This window comes from Pongo abelii, chromosome X, assembly GCF_028885655.2.
Source record: "Pongo abelii isolate AG06213 chromosome X, NHGRI_mPonAbe1-v2.0_pri, whole genome shotgun sequence".
Taxonomy (NCBI): Eukaryota; Metazoa; Chordata; class Mammalia; order Primates; family Hominidae; genus Pongo; species Pongo abelii.
Genome location: NC_072008.2, coordinates 159720815 through 159737849, shown reverse-complemented (window position 1 = coordinate 159737849; position 17035 = coordinate 159720815). Strand labels below are relative to the sequence as shown.

The window sequence follows — 17035 nt, the reverse complement described above, 5'->3', positions numbered from 1 at the left end:
TGGGCCCACACATCTCTTCAAAAAAAAACTGTCCCTCAAAAGTCACTGGTGACCTCCATGTGACTATAGCTAATGGACATTCTCTGGCCCTCATGTCCGTTGATTCTCAGCTTCAGTCAACACTGTTGCACACTCTCCTCTTTTTCTCTTTCCTCTCCTTTTGTCTTCCTTTGTCTTCCATAACAACACATTCTCCTGTTATTGTCTTCATTTTGGCCACTTCTCAATATCTTTACTAGCAGCACCTCCTCCACGGGGCCCTTTCAAGATGGAATTCCAAGGGATTTGGTTTTACTCAATTCTCTTCCAGGTTTATACTCTCTCTCTAAACATTTTTATATAATATATGGCCATGGCTACAATTACCATTGACATCAAAGTTTCTCAAAGTGTGGCTCAGGATCTCAGCCTGTATCAGGATCAGAGTGAAAGGGAAATGGCAAAGTTCAGATTTCATGGCCCTATTCAGGCCTGCCAAATGAACTCTGTGGGAGGGAACATTAAATCTGCATTGGAAATGTCATCCCGGTTGTTCTCATATGCCTGCACACTATTTGTCAGGGACTGCCCAGTTGACATTAACAGTGGCAGCTCAACTCCTCCATCTGGTGACTTTCTGACACCATCATCTTCTTTTTGCAAATACAGACCATGGAGGTTAGTAAAGTAAAATGTGAAAAGTGAGAAAGCAATAAAGAACAGAAAATATGGAGTATCTGCTTCATGAATAATCCAGATTGCATTATATCATTTTATGACACATCTAGCAGCAAAGTAGAACTTGTCTATCTTAATGTTTTGAGAGTAAATCCAATGGACACCTTTCCATTCTCATCTAAGGGCAGGAAAACACAGGTATTGGATGACTCCCCCTCTAACAGATCATTACACCAAGTTTCTGGCTTCTAACAATGGTGCCAAGGGCATTAATGAATTTGTATAAAGTTAGTCTTCCAGAGGTTAGCTAATAAAAAGCCCTGTACTTTCCACTAATACAATAGTATGGGTTTTGATTCTCATTTCTCTGATGATGAGTGACGTGAAGCATTTTTTTTAATATACCTGCTCATCATTTCTATGTCTTCTTTGGGGAAATGTCTATTCAGAATCTTTGCTCACTTTTTAAACGAGTTATTTTTCTCCTGTTAGGTTGTTTGTGTTCCTAATGTATTCTGGATATTAGTCCCTGGTCGGATAAATAGTTTGCAAATATCTTCTCCCATTCAACAGGTTGTTTCTTTACTCTGTTGATTATGTCTTTTTCTGTGCAGAATCTTTTCAGTTGAATGCACTGCATTTGTCTATTTTTGGTTGCTTTTGTTTCCTGTGCTTTTGAAGTCTTGCTCAGGAATTCTTTGCCTAGACCAACGTCCAAGAGATTTTCCTCTAGGTTTTCTTCTAGTATTTATATTTTCAGGTCTTAAATGTAAGTCTTTATTCTATTTTCAGTTGATTTTCATGTACAGGGAGAGATACGTGTCTGCTTTCACTAATCATCAGAGAAATGTAAATCAAAACCTCAATGAAATATCATCTTACCCCAGTCAGAATGGCTGTTATTTCAAAAGAAAAAAATAACAAATGTTGACAAGTTTGTGCAGAAAAGAGAACTCTTATACCATGTTGGTGTGAATGTAAACTACTACAGCCACCATGGAAAACAGTATGGAGATTCCTAAAAAATAAAATTAAAAATTGTACTACCATTCGATGAGGCTATCCCACTACTGGGTATCTACCCAAAGGAAAATAAATCGATATTTCAAAAAATACCTGCACTTGCATGTTTACTACAGCGCTATTCACAATAGCAAAGATGTGGAATCAACATAAGTGCCCACCAATAAATAAATGTTATTCTTCCACAAAAAAAGAATGAAATCATGTCATTTGCAGCAACATGGATGGAACTAGAGGTCATAAGCTTCAGGGAAATAATCCAGGCACAAAAAGACGAATATCACATGTCCTCACTTATATGTGGGAGCTAGAAATTCTAGTTGCATGGCGGCACAGAGTTGAGAGGTAGAGAACAGAGATTAAGAAGAGTGAGTCAGGAGGCGGAAGGACAAAGAGAAATGGGTCAAAGGGAACAAACCTGCAGTAAGATAGAAGCAATGAATTCAGTGTTTGATAGCAGAGCAGGGTGACAGTCCTTCACAAAAAAGTATTGTACTCAGGTGATGGACATTCTAATTACCCTGACTTAATCACTACACATTATATACATTTAACAGTGAATTAGTACTATAGGTAAGTCATGTACCTAAGTAAGCAGTAAAATAGAGACAACAAGGATACTAAGTGGAATGCAAAAAAATAGGGAACCAGTTCTTGTCAAATATAATTTTGTCATTGTCGTATTAATAAGTTTCTACTTAACTGGGTTTTCCCATGAAACTTGTTACATAGAAACAGCTACCAATCATTACATTTCCAAGTGAAGCCTGATCCTGAAAATCATGTTCTCTGCAACTCACATTTATTAGTTTTAGTGGGGACAAGAACTTAGAACTTCAAAGGACAGGTGCTGAGTGTTATATAGGAAAAAAGTTATGGAGGATAACTGTAGGTAACTTGAATCTCTCTGTGATGCCAGGATAAGGAAAATCCTTCTTTATCATTCTATTATTTTTTGTTGCGATAATAAATTAGCACAGACATCTGATGGTAAACATGTATTTAGTAACCTAAAAATATCAATTAGTTATGGCGAAAACCGCAATAACTTTTACACCAACCTAATAAAAACAGCCAGACCAAGTAATTGATCCCAGGAAGCTAAAGATAATGGGCTTATGCCAGGGAGTTGAATAACCACTTTTCTCCTTGCCAAATCCCAACCTAGTGTTAGAAATATTACCTCATACAATAGACATCTATTTTACCCAGGTGAATAATTAAGTAGAGATAACTAGATGAAGCCAGTACCTAGAATAAACATATTCTCCTCAGTACTACTTCTTATGTCTTAGTGAAATAATTCCAGACCCTCAGTCATACCTAGGCAAATAATTTAATAAACAATTCCCAATTACCTGGAAATCTGGTTGAACATACAAAGTTGAGTAACCATCTTTGTCAACTCTGTGTTCTTATCATCTTTAGGATTGTCGACTAGGTGCCATGAATAAGGTAAGTAGAGTTACAGGGGTAAGAGTTAAATACAGAATCCTCCATAAAACTAGAATAGCTGGTTGAGGGTAGAAAGAATGAAATTGCATTCTTTTCAACACTTCTGAGTTCTTGTTGGAATAATGAGTTAGTTCTGTCAATGGGCAGTAGTACCTAGTTTATTACATAACAAGAAATAAGGAGAGATAATTAGAATAAATATTTGATGGCAGGGTGGTTAAAAAACATTATTTTCAATTAGAAACACTTATTTCTTGTAGGATTAATAAGTTAGAATTAGGTGGTACTGCAGATATCTCTATATGTTGTGGATTTCATTTCTGGGGAGAATGCATACTCAACTGATGGATTTCTGGGTCATATGGTGGATCTATTTTTATTTTCTGAGGAACTGTTATACTGTTTTTCATAATGCTGTACCAGTTACATTCCTGCCAGTGGTGTGGAAGGGTTCCCTTTCCTGCATGCCCTAAAAAGGTTCCATTTTCTACACACCCAAATACCCTTCCGTGGGTGTTGGTTAAACTGTGCTGCATCGTACAATGGTATACTGCTCGGCAACAAAAAGAAGAAGAAGAAGAACATACTAATACACACAACTTGGATCAAACTCTAGGTTTTGCTGACAAGCGTATTCATACTAAAATAGTGAGGAAATACTCATGATTATTATAGTTCTCATTTCTATCGCTGGTCTCAATATGGTAGCTGGGTTTTATAAGCATCATCTTCTGCTACACATTCTGTATACCTTTAGCCCTCAGCAAGCACCTCAGCTGGTTGTGGTTCTATACTTGGTAGGGTAACACAAACCTTCATTCCTGAAGGGTCTAGGCCATTCACAGCTCTGCCTGGATTGGGTTGTGGTAATTTCTCATTTAGTTTAATCATAGGGTATAGTAATACTAAGAGACACCCTAAGGCACACCCTGTTTTCCAGACATATTCTTCCTTACCTCCATTGTGGAGTCATCCTCCGATGTCCCCCCTTTTAGTCGACATCAATGACTGCATCCAACACACTTACTCCCTTCTTACCCTCTTGACTCAGAGGCACCAGAAGCCCAAAGTGGCTGGGTGTCAGTCTTAATTTCTAGTTCCATGAAATCACTGTTGTGTCTCCTGGTGGCAACATTCCTTCCTCTAGAACTAAGACCTCTAGCCAGCAGAGCATAAAGTTGTTGTGGAAACAGGAAGCAAAACATTTACTAGTGAGCCTCTAGGGGTGATGCTGAATGTTGCCACTCCAATTTCCACCCCTGGATTCCTGGACCAGTGAATCCTGGCTACGATAGAGATGACATCGTATATTGAATGCTGATTCAGAGCACATACAGCCTTCAAGAGGGCCTTGCTCCAGCTCTGCAAAGTATTATCAACTAGCTGGGGCAGTCACTGTGACTTCAAAATGTCATTTCACTGTTATTTTATTATGAGTGTGTGTGTGTGTGTGTGTGTGTGTGTGTGAGACGTTAAGCAAAGATCTTTGTTTTCTTTCCTCTCATATTTCCTTATCGGGTAACGTAAGATGCAGTGACTTTTCATCGTTATTTAAGTATTATTAATTTTACATGATACTATGTTCATGTTATGGGATATCAGCTGAAAAAAACATCATTTAAGGATTTTACTTCCTCTCCTGAGAAAAGGATTGGTATTGGTTGTAGGCAGGATAGTTGTATCATGTTAGACAGAATTATGATGTTGGTATGGTCTTTATTTGATGAGTAACTATGGTTTAAGAAGCTGCATATGGGTGCCAAGCTGACAAGGGGTAGAGCTGTGATGATGAATTGTATGTGTGAACTTGGGTAGGCTGAGGGAGCAGGGGTCCCCCACATGTTTGGCACCAGAAACCGGTTTGCTGGAAGACAATTTTTCCAAGGACTGGGGGTGGGGTGAGTAGGGACGTGGGTGGGTGTGGGGAGATGGTATCAGAATGAAATTGTTCCACCTCAGATCATCAGGCATTAGTTAGATTCTCATAAGGAGTGAGAAACCTAGTTCCCTGGCATTCGCAGTTCACAATAGAGTTCATAATCCTGTGAGAATCTAACGCCACTGCTGATCTGACAGGAGGTGAAGCTCAGGCAGCAATGCTCCCTTGCCTGCTGCTCACCTCCTCCTGTGTGCTGGTTCCTAACAGGCCACCAACCAGTACTGGTCCACGGCCCACAGGTTGGGAAGCCCTGGGCTAAGGGATGCCCAGATAACTGACAAAACATTATTTCTGGTGTGGCTGAGAGGGTATTTCTGGATGAGATTAGCATTCCAATCAGTACACTTGAGTAAAGAAAATTGCCCTCACCAATGTAGGCAGGCCTCATCCAATCCATTAAGGACCCAGAGAGTAGCAAAAGGTGGAGGAAGGGTGGATTAGCTCTATTTCTGAGCTGCAATATCCATCTTCACCTGCCCTCAGACATTGGAACTCCGGGTTGTGGTGCCTTCAGGCTCCAGGACTTACACCAGTGGCTCCTTTCCTACTCCCTATTATATAAAAACATAACGTATTGGTTCTATTTCTCTGGAGAACCCTGACTAATACAAGCATGTGGGCCACAATCTACACAACAGTCTGTTTAATCTAAACCTACGGCCTCAGACCACCCTTACTGATGCAGCCAAACCTAATGTCCTGCCCTGGCCCCCATCCAAATTGACAGACCCATTTTCCTACTGCTCACCCGAAGGCTCCACCTGGACAGGCTACAGCACCTCCCCATCTACATAGTGCACATGGACCCCGTCCTCCACACTCTTCCTCATCACATCACCACCAACTCTTCCTCCTTCACTCTCAACTAAGGGAACAACTTCACCTAGTCAGCAGCCTCAGAAGTCAGATTAATAGAGATTGTCTCCATCAGTTCACAGTCCCTCACTTCCTAAAACACTCACATGGCTTTCCATCTCACCATCTGCCCCCACCCTGACAGACTGAACTAAGAACATTGCCACTTTCTTTTGTTTTCATGACTTGGTGTTTCCTCAGCATATGTTCAATAAATGGATGAATAAAGGGTGAATGAGTGAGTGAGTGAATGAATGAATGACTGAATGAATGAATGAAATTACCAGGGATGGGAATTCACTGATTCAAATCTTGGAGTCTGCCCCATCTGGGCCTCCTGCCTCCATAAAGAAACCCACAGTTCCCTCACTTGTGCTCACTTGAGTTCACAGTTCCCATGGAAACTTCTACTGAGAGGGCTACTGCGGACGCCTCCTCACCAGGCCCAAACACTGTCATGGAGGTGAGGATGCTCCCAGCAGGATGGTGCATGATGCTCCCTGCATTGAACCCTGCACATCCCCATCAGTTTAACAAGGGAAGGTGCCAACTCCACTGGGTTTCCATCCAACCTGCCTATGTCCACACCTTGGGCCAGCCCTCTATCCCAGCCAGTGTGTGAGGGCAACATAGGCCAGCGATCACAGTGCTCCCTTGTGCACCAAGAGCTCAGAAGCCACAAGAGTCCATCTGAGGCAGGGTCACCACCTGGATCATTTTCAGCGCACGTCCACACCCAGCCCTTCATCTGCAGAGTCTTGACTGATTAGTCTCAGGGCACTCTTCCTCCAATTTCCCCTCCATGTGGCCACATGCCCCCTTCAACGGCTCATTGGCATTCCTGGCCCATCTCGGCAGTTGGTCATCAGTCAGCAACCCACTCACATAGCCCAGCCTCTATGGACAGTCCCCAGGGGATACAACTCCAGCCCCCAGCAGGCATGAAGACAGCTTCCAGCCCTGGAACGCTGGCAAAGGTGCACAGGACCACTGGAGAGGTCAGGAGAGGGAGCTCACCCAGGATGATGCAGGGAGCCAGCCAAGCTCTTGCTGAGAGAGGGAAGGGGAGTCTGAGGCAGGGTGGGGTGTCCAGCATGCCGCTGGTGCATTCAGCCAACAGGCCTGCCCATTCGGATCACATGACCCCCTCCAGCTGGTGATGATGGTGCCTGGATTTCTCAAGCCTATTTCTGTTCATTGTCCTGTCCTCCCTCCTCCCTTCCCCCTTGCCTTCCTCAGGTCCCTGCCCCCACTGGGCTGAACTCTGGATTCACAGCTGTGAATGCCAGCCTGCCTGGGGCTCTGTGGACTTGGTTTCACATGTGGTCTCTCTCATGGACGCTGGCAATTGCTCTCCCCTGGATCCTCCCAATGCCCCTCACGGGCTGAGGATCTCCTGGCTGCTATCCTTCCCTGGCACCTGTTCAGTCTGCCACTCTTTTCACTTTAACCCGATGTCCATGTTATACATCTTTCTTATAAGAAAACACTCATGCTTGCCCAAAAATTTATACTCAAAGATGTTGATCTTATTCTAGTCATCATATAGCAAATGAGAAACAACTTATGTGTCTTTCAGGAAGAAATAGTTTAATTAATTATGGTGTATGCCTACTTCAGAATTATAGAATGTAATTTGAAAAGTGAGATAGATCTATATATGTATTGCTTAGAAAGATCCCGTATCCATTTTATAAACTGACAAAGGTTAGTTGCAGTTCAATACGTACATCACAGTTCCTGCATGTTAAATAAAAACGACATATTGCTATGCTTTATCTGTCCATGAAAAGCCTGTAGTCAGCTGTAAAATAATATACAAGACTGATCATTGTGGTGACCTCTGAGGAGGGGGTTAAACTGTGGAGGAACTTTGTAAGGGGAAATTTGTGTATTATCTAGATTTCTATAATTTTTGCCCTAAGAATATACACAGTACAACCTTTTAAGTAAAAATATTTATACCTAACAACAGAAAGAGTAGCTGTGTCTGTTTAAGTAACTACTAGTTAACGCAACAGACAAGCCCTGAAATGCGAATAGCTTGACACAACTCAAGTGTATTATATGTGCACCTAAGTTCTGATGCGGTTTGGCAGGGGCTCCTCACTCTCGCATGACCCAGGGATCCAGGCTGCTTCCACCTTATGATTCCATCATGTCAAAATGAAGCTGCCCTGTTTACCATTGAAAGGAGGGAGAAAGTGTGGAAATGGCACACTGGTTCTCACACGCCGGGATGTGACAAACACCTCTGTTCATGTTTCAGTGTCAAGGAAGTCACGTGACCCTTCCTAACTGCAAGTGGGCCGTACTGTTCCCATGTGTCCAAAAAGGGGAAGGAGACAAGATGTGGGTGAGCATTATAGTCCCCCCCATAAACTGTTACTTAGTAGCTGCACAACGAAAAGCTAAGGCAGGTGGATCACTTGAGGTCAGGAGTTCGAGACCAGCCTGGTCAACATGGCGAAACCCCATCTCTACTAAAATACAAAAATTAGCTGGGCATGGTGGTGGGTGCCTATAACCCCAGCTACTCAGGAGGCTGAGGTAGGAGAATTGCTAGAACCCAGGAGGCGGAGGTTGCAGTGAGCTGAGATCACGCCACTGCACTCCAACCGGGGCAACAGAGCGAGAATCCCTCATAAATAAATAAATAAAGCAATTATGATTATTTGGTAGTATTTGGCATTACACTACCCTTCTCATTTCTCAAAGGAGTTTCAGAAAAGGCCACATTTGGCTTGAAGTTCTCCAACTTGTTTCCAGTGCCTAATATGTGACCAACGCTTTCAAATATAGGATCACAACTAACTGTCCAAGAATCTTGAAAGTTTCAGCAGGAAGCCTTCCCTTTGCATGACCCTTTGAATCCTGAGTAGACTGCAATTTTTTTCTCCATTTGATTCCAGGTCAAAATGTTAACCTGTGAGTTTCTGCTACTCTCCACATGCCTGAACTCGTGTCAGGTGTCTCTAGGCACACTGAAAGCCAGTATTTTCCTGCGAGGCAGTTAAACAGACAAGCAGCAGTAGAAAGCTGCTTAATTATTCGTTTTCCATCAGAGCAGAAATGTCTTCAAGGAATCAGGGCCTCCAGGGATTTAGGAATTCAGTAAGTGGATGTTTGTTCCACTGATTTCCAAAGCTTCCCCTCATCTAATACTCATGAGGGAGGCTTTGGTTTTAAAGCATTAATCTGTGTATATGCTCAGAGGTAAACTCCAAATAAGACACCCTGTTAAAGTATAAAAGTGGTTCCAAAATCTTCTAATTTCAGGGCAACATCCCAAGAACGCTTAGATAATGTGGCGAATCAGACTCTTCTCAGCACATTCATAAAGCACTTGGAGAGTGTACTGAAGATAAGCAGAGTGGTAACCAGGTGTGTAAACATCACTATCCCATGGGAATTCAAAAGGGGTGTTGATATCACATGGCTTCCTGGGTGAGAGGTGGGACATCCAGAGGACTTCTACAAGGAAAAGGAATGTGCCCTGTCATGGGGTGAGCAGGTGATTCTGGGCTGTTCTGTGGGGACCAGTGGCAAGCTGGTCAGCAAGCCAGGTTCCAGAGTGAGACAGGACACATGGAAGTGGCCAGGGGAAACTCACTGCAATTTGGGGAAAGTGCTGGGACTGGACAGAAATGCCCACACCTTGGCAGAGTCAGCTATCAAGGAATCCAGTGCACACCAGCCTCAAATGGTGTTTCATTCTCACTGTCACCTTCCCCAGGCCTGTTTTTAGTACGTTGGCCTCGGAGTCCTTCTTTTTGTCACCAGAGACATACAGCAGAGTGTTGAGAAGAGAAAGGAAGTGGGCCTTTCTCAGGAGGTGGGCCATGGGCTGGGAGGAGTGGGAACAACATGAGCTCTATATGAATTCAGATCCAGGATCCGGTTCCAACCCTGTCCCTTACTAGGCACGTGATCCTGGGAAATACCCAAGCCTTGCGTGCCTCTGGTTCTACATCTGTGTAGAAGGTGTGATTAGACCCTTCCGCTAGGACTGGTGGAGTGTGTGCCATGCAAGTGAAGCACCTGGCTCAAGGCCTGGAGTAAATTACAAGTTTAATGGCTACCAGGTGGCTGTTATTGCTAATATTATTTGAGCCCAGACCCTACCACTCTGGGATTTTGTTGTTGTTCTCCAGGACTTATCAGAGAATATACAACTTAATAGGACATGGAATAATTAACCAAAAAAGGAAGTTTCATCCATAAAATTCAGTAAGTATTTCCTCTTAGAGAATGTACTTCAAAATTTGGGTGTGCAAGTTTCCCTAGCCGGATGCAGCTCAAAGATCACAGAATTTGAGTCAAAAACCAACTCCTTTCCTCTCTCCCACATACCTTTCCATTCAAACCACTATTTTCATTCATTTTGTCACCACACGAAATCTTGCTTACAACTGGCCAAACTGCACGTGAGATAACCTCATTAGGATGCCTTTTTAATAGAGTCAGCCCTGGTCCTCCCAGCCAGGCAGAAAAGTGCCTGGCCAGTGGCTTCTGGGTCTCCCTTCCGGGGAGATTCATGCTTCTCTCTCAGGAAACGCTTCGGATGATGGGTGTCCGTCACCTAGCTCTTGCGCTGTGTTCAGAAGCACTGGGACAAAAGCACAAGACACTTTCCAATCCTGCTCAGGTGGAGACTCCTCTCTGTTCATCCACCGTCCGAAAGAAACTCCTCAGAGCAGCTTTCCATTCCAGGCTTTTATCTCACCGTCTGAGAATCTGGCCCTGGATCCACCCAGGATCATTACAATCAGCTCCCTCAGAAGGAACTGCAGTTTCCCAAAGCCCAAAATGCCCCAGCTCAGGGCATTGACACTCCACCACTCTCACCTGGAGCCCCACACCCTCACCCCTCTCACTTTTCCTCTACATCTTTAGAGGACATCTTGCAATCTCGATTACGTGACTGCAGCTCCTAGACTCTACAACCCTATGGGTGGGCATGAGTCTGGCTTACCTTAGCATCTCCACTACTAACCCAGGGCCTTCCAAAAAGCAGATGCTCAGTGCATGGAAAAGAAATGAGCCAGTGAACAGGAAGAATTCTTTATTCAGATTTAATTTCTCTTAAATTCTCAAAGAAGCCAAGGAAATCCAGGTATGCACATATCTTTAAAAATTTTACAGAATAGACTGAGGTATAAGGCAAGAATTGACTATCTCTTAATTTCTTTAATTCTTTATCTCATCTATTTTACTGCTCATTTTTCACATTTCTAAGTAAATACTTATTCCACTGCTGTTATTACCCCAATTCACAAAATAGAATGGATTTCCCAATCTGAATAAAACACAAGACTCTTACCCCTAAACTATATACACAGAACTATGTGTGAATGCTGTCATTCATAAACTTGGATGCTGAAGTTCATTCAACCATCCCTTAAAAAAAATTTTGAACAATTCCAAAAGAGAACAAAGATAAATCTCCAAGTCACCCAATAGAACAGAAACCTACTACTGAGAACGCTGACCACTCTCTTCAAACAGAGTGAAGAATGGGCCTCATGTCACACGAGGCAGGGGAAGCTGCTGGACGCGGCCCTGGAAGGTGCACTGGCCCAGCCCCCCTCCCACTAGCCTTGGCTGCAACTCATGCTCAGACTCCCTCTTCCTCCTCTCTCAAAGCTGCTCCCTCCCGTCTCAAAGCTGCTTCACGCGGGGATGGGAAGAAAAAGCGAACTCTTGCACTGACCTTGATCACATACTCAAGGACTTTCACATAGCTGGTTTCAGCGAGGGCCCTTGGACCCCACAGGAACTCATAGCGTGCGGGATCACTGTCCGGCACCTGCCGGTACTCCAGGTACTTTTCCTGCACCAAATCTTGGGTGAGCAGCTTCCTGGGCTCCCCATAGGCACTGTGCTCCCTCCCATCATATACCTCCATCACACTCAGCTCCTCCCAGATTTCCTCCTCAGTAGCACGGCCGCCCTTCATTACAATCATGACCAGGACAATTATCAGGAAGCCTGTCTTGGGCATGATCAGATTATCACCCAGCAGGCCATCATAGGAGAGCCCCAGGCAGGTGACAAGGACATAGGAGTGGCCGGTGGGGTCTGCGTCCTTCACGTCAATGCCAAAGACCAGCTGCAAGGACTCAGAGGCTTTGCCGAAGATCACAGGAAAACAGCGCTTGTAATTTTTGATGACACTCTCCAGCATTTCTGCCTTTGTGACCGGCTCCTTGGCTCGATATTTGAGGAGCAGAAAATGAACCAAATCAGCCACCTTCTTAGTGAGTACTGCTCGGAACAAGGACTCCAGGATACGCGAGGTGCTTGGCCCCTCCTCTTCATGGTTGCTGGAACCCTCATTGGGTTGCCTCTGGTGAGTGAAGTTGATGGTAGTGGGAAAGGCGGAGGCTCCCTGAGGACTCTGGGGAGGATCTGTTGACCCAGCAGTAGGCACCTCCTCCAGAGTGCCCAGGACCAGAGGAGAGGAGGAGGAGGCAGCAGCCTGCACACACACCAGGCCCAGGGCCTCTTGTTGGGCCTCAAGGGCTTCCTCAGGCTTGCAGTGCAGACTCCTCTGCTCAAGAGACATGATGACTCTTGTCAGGGCAGCAGGCAGGAGTGTGGACAGGAGGTGGGCAATGAAGACCCACAGGCCTGGGGAGAGAGGGAGTGTGTGAGAGGCCTCAGCTGAGAACTGAACCTTGGAGACTCTAACAAAGGCCTACTTACAGATCTTCTCCTTGGTGCTCCTCTGTGGCCTCCAGGGAATCCTGTCCTCTGGGTTGGCCTGTCCCCTGAAAACCTGAAGGAAGAAGTGAGAGGGCACTCAGGGTACAGCCGGCCAGCAGAGGTCGATTCTACAGGACTGACAGTAGGGAGGTGAGGCCAGACTCTGTGGAGTCCTATGTGTCCTGTGGCAGGTGGGGCCCTTGGTGTGCATTCAGGGCAAACATTCACTGCTGGCACACCCTGTGCATCCTCTGCTCTGTGACCTGAGGACACTGTCTCAGACCAAGGCCTCACTGCCTGGTTCCTGGAGCTCCTGGAAGAGGAATCCATGGGCCCTCAGGGTGCAGACTGCGAGCACAGCCCTGGCTTCTCAGTGCTACCAGGAGGGTGGGCTGGACTCTGTGACATCCCCACTCTCATGCAGTGGATGACCCCCTCTGTTCTCACGCAGGACCCTTACATTTTTCCTGGCAGGGCCTGGATCCCATCCTTTTGCTGTTCTGAGAAATCCAAATCAAGAGTTCACATCCATGATAAGGAACGGAAGGACAGGAGGGGACAAACATCTGGCCACTCGTGCCTAGGTCCTTGGGGAAGGGCAGCAAGAGATATCAAAATTCATTGGAATTAATGTGTCCTGGGTGAGGTGCCTGCTTGGTCCTCACCTTGACTCCTGGCAGGGCCTGGGACGCTCCCTCTACTGGCCTGAGTGCAGCCTTCTCAGACCAAGGCCTCCCCCTCCCTGACATCAATGATCCCAGGATAAAGGAAGGACCTTGGCAGACGGCCCAGCCCATGCTCTCTGGTGTGACGGCAGGGGCAGGGCTGATTTCTGTGCAGTCTCCCTCAGTGTTCTGGCCCTGGGGTACCCTTAATCCTCCCTCATGTTCCTCACCCGAATGCATGGCAGATCCTGGGACTGCTCTGTCTTTAGACCAGATGGGGGTCCCTATGTTGACCTGAGTCACCCTCTGAGAATGAGGTCCTCACCTCCCCCTGATCTGGAAACAGGAGTGAGAAGAAGCCACATCCTGGGTGAAGTGTTCAGGGCTGACTCCTTTGGTTCTGGGGTGAGGATTCCAATAGCCTTGTCTGTCTCACTCATCTTCATTCCTGCCAGCGCCTGTGCTTCCTCAACCCCCAATTCCCTGACATGAGTAGACATCCCCCCTTTACCCCAAGACCCCATCTCCCTGAGGGCTCCCCAACTTCCTGCCTGTGGTACAAGTGGGACTGGAACATACCGCCATCCCTGATCTGGTCCCCCTAGAGCTACGAAAAGGGGACAGCCAGACTCTGTGGAGTCCCTTCTTTCTGAGCCGGGGATATCCCCAGTCCTCATGAAGGGGGCACATCTTGGGCCGTATGGATCCTGGAACTCCTCCCTCTGTTGACCTGAGGCCCCACTTCTCAGACCATATTTCTGTCCTGTCACCTCAAAGATGCAGGAAATATGGGCCATATGTGACCACCGTGCCCTGGACCTCTCAGGGCCGAGGTCCACACTGATCTGGATTCCAAGGTCCCCTGAGTCCTCCCTCCTCTTCCTCCTCGTAATCCTTGCAGGCCTGGGTCCCACCCCTATGCTAATCTGAGTCCCCATCATTCTGATTCTTGAGGCCAAAAGTGGCAGCCTCAGTCTCAGACAGGGGTGCGGTGTCCTGGGGTGCTGGGTCCCCTGAGGCCTCCCTCATCTCACAGTAGGGCCCTCCCTCTGCTCCCTCTGCTCCCCTGAGGCCCTGTTCAAGCCCCTTCCCTCCATCAGCCCCGGATGGGGACGTCAAGATCCGAGTGCCTGGCTGCCGTTCCCGGGGCTTCCGTGGGTTGACTGCAGGGATTCTGACAAGATGAGGTTGGGGGTAGGGGGTGGGTATGGGAATGTGAGTGGGGTGGGGGGTGGGTATGGGAATGTGAGTGGGCTGGTGGTGAAGATGAGGAGACAAGTGTAGGTGGGGAACCCTCAGTTCCCTCCCAGGGTCCTGACCTTAATGCCGGGCAGATGCCTGGACCTTGATGCCTGGACCCTGCCCTCTCCTGACCAACCCTGCCCCGGTCACATAAGCTGTGACTACAGATTGCCCTGTGGGTTAAGTGGCAGTGGGGCGGGGGGTGGCCCAGCTGAGATGTCTGCCCTGGCCGGGTGGTCCAGGGCTGGCAGCAGGGGTGGTACTGGATCATTTTGGGGCCATCTACCTGGGGTGTGTGCCTCCTCAGTCCTCCCTCAGCATCTCACCTTGCCTCCTCCCAGAGCCTAAAACCACTTCCCTCAGTGGATCTCAAGCCGCCCCTCAGAACCATTAAATGAACCTGGCTTCTCTCAGATCTGTGAGGTTCAAGTCAGTGGTTTCACATCGGGCCATCCAGGGCTTCCCTGGGTTGAGAGCAGGGGCAAACTGGATTCTGCCAGAATGGGGGAGGGGATGGGAGTGGGGCGCATGAAAGAGATGAGGGTGGGGTTGGGGGGAGTGAGGGTGGGGTGGCAGAAGGGTTGGGGCTGGTGCTGGGGCTGGAGGGTGGTGGTCAGGTGACGGAGTGGGTGTAGGGATGGGGGTGGAGGTGTAGCTGAGGAGATGGGGGTTGGGTGGGGAATGGGAATGGGAATGGGGTGGGAGCGGGGATTGGAGTGCAGTCTTGGGGGCCCACAGCCCTCCCTCTGGGTCCTGATCTTGATGCCTGGCAGAGCCTGTGCCCTGCCCTCTCCTAACCAGTCCTGCCCTGGTCACAGCAACCTCCGACTCCAGAGCTTGGGGAGAAGAACCTGGTGTCTCTCAAGGCTTATGGAGCAGGGGTCTGGGGGCAGCCCAGGCTGAGACATCTTCCCGCGGGTGGTCCAGGGCTGGCAGCAAGGGCGGCGCTGGAATATTTGGGGCTCTCTATCTGGGGTGGCGGGGTCCTCAGTCCTCCCTCAGCCTCTCACCTTGCCTCCTCACAGAACCTGGGCCTGGTTCCTTCGACCGAACTCACGCCACCCCTCAGAGTGGAAACCTCGCTTCTCTCTGCCCCCCAATGCGCAAGTCAGTGGCGTCACATCCGGGCACCCGGATGTTCCCTGGCGGGAACCGGATCCTGCCTGGGTGGGGGTGGGAGTGGGCGTGGGGGTGGGGGTGGGGGTGAGGGTGGAATGGTGGGGCGGATGGGCATCAGGGTTGAGGGATGGGGTGGGGGATGTAGGATGGGGGTTGGAATGACAATGAAGTGGGGGTTGGGTCACGGGAGTGAGCATTGGAGTGGGGGTTGGGTCACGGGAGTGGGGTCTTGGGGACCCTCAGCCCTCCTTGAGAATCCTGAGCATGATGCCTGGCATGATGCCCTCTCCTAAGCAGCCCTTCCTTGGTCACACGAGCTCTGACTTCAGAGTCCCCAGTGGTTTAAGCAGCAAGGGGGCTGGGGGTGGCCCAACCTGAGAAGTCCACCACCAGATGGTCCAGGACTGGCATGAGGGGCAGCGCTGGATTATTTGGGGCCCTCTATCTGGGGTAAGTGGGTCCTCAGTCCTCCCTCAGCGTGTCACCTTGCCTCCTTACAGAGCCTGGGCCCGCTTCCCTCCACCGATCTCAAGCCGCCCTTCAGACCGAAAACCTCGCTTCTCTCTAACCACTAATGCTCAAGTCAGTGGCGTCACATCTGGGCACCTGGGCTTCCCTGGGTTGAGAGCAGGGGTGGAACCGGATTCAGCCTGGATTGGGGTGGGGGTGAATGTAAAGATGTTTGGATGGGTGGCGTAAAGGGAGGGATTGGGGGTGGTAGGGGGAGGGATGCCAGTGGTGCCCCAGGGCTTAAGTCGTCGTGTTGGTGGTAGCCGGGTTGGGCGTGGGGTTGGGGGACCCTCAGTCACCCCTCAGGGTCCTGACTTTCATGCCTGGCAGAATCTGGACACCCATTCTCTGCCGATTGTGTCTGCTTCTCTCCCACCAAGTCTCTGACCCCCAGTCCCATGAGGTGGCAGTGGGAGGAGGGGTGTGGCCGTGGTAACATTGCCAGGGTCTTCCAGGGCTGACAGGAGGGGCTGAGCTGGATTCTGTGGCCCATCTACGTCGAGAGAGTGGACCCTCTGTCCCCACTCAGGAAGGTCCTCCTCCTGGCTCCTGGCACTTTGTTGAAGTTATGGGCAGGAGATGCTGTTTCTGCCATCTCTGAGCATTTGCCCAGCTGCACCCATTGCGGAGAATGGCTGCGGGTCCCAGGCCAGGTGCTTCCTGCAGAGTGGCAACTCCCGCGATTGTAGTGACCTCTGGGAGAAGACGCACACCTTCCCACGGGGGCTTCTCTCCAGCCAGAGCTACACTTGGCAAACCTTTTGTCCTCAAAGTAATATGTTTTACTCCCGGGCACGGTGGTTCACGCCTGTAATCCCAACAGTTTGAGAGGCCGAGGCGGGCAGATCACTTGAGGTCAGGG

At 48.2% G+C, this 17035-nt stretch overlaps 1 protein-coding gene across 2 annotated transcripts; it reads right to left on the bottom strand.

The window, feature by feature from the left end:
- Positions 1 to 11546: 11546 nt before the first annotated feature.
- MAGEA1 (MAGE family member A1) lies at positions 11547 to 15567 on the bottom strand. Of its 2 annotated transcripts, none has more exons than XM_009235397.3 (2): positions 15555 to 15567; positions 11547 to 12562 (listed from the first exon to the last, which is right to left on the bottom strand). In XM_009235397.3, the coding sequence occupies exon 2, from the start codon at positions 12495 to 12497 to the stop codon at positions 11547 to 11549; it is 951 nt and encodes a 316-aa protein (XP_009233672.3). In that variant the 5' UTR covers positions 12498 to 12562; positions 15555 to 15567. The 2 variants fall into 2 exon arrangements, with proteins under 2 accessions (XP_009233672.3, XP_009233670.3); XM_009235395.3 differs by lacking the exon at positions 15555 to 15567 and adding an exon at positions 12638 to 12683.
- Between the last annotated feature and the right edge of the window lie 1468 nt (positions 15568 to 17035).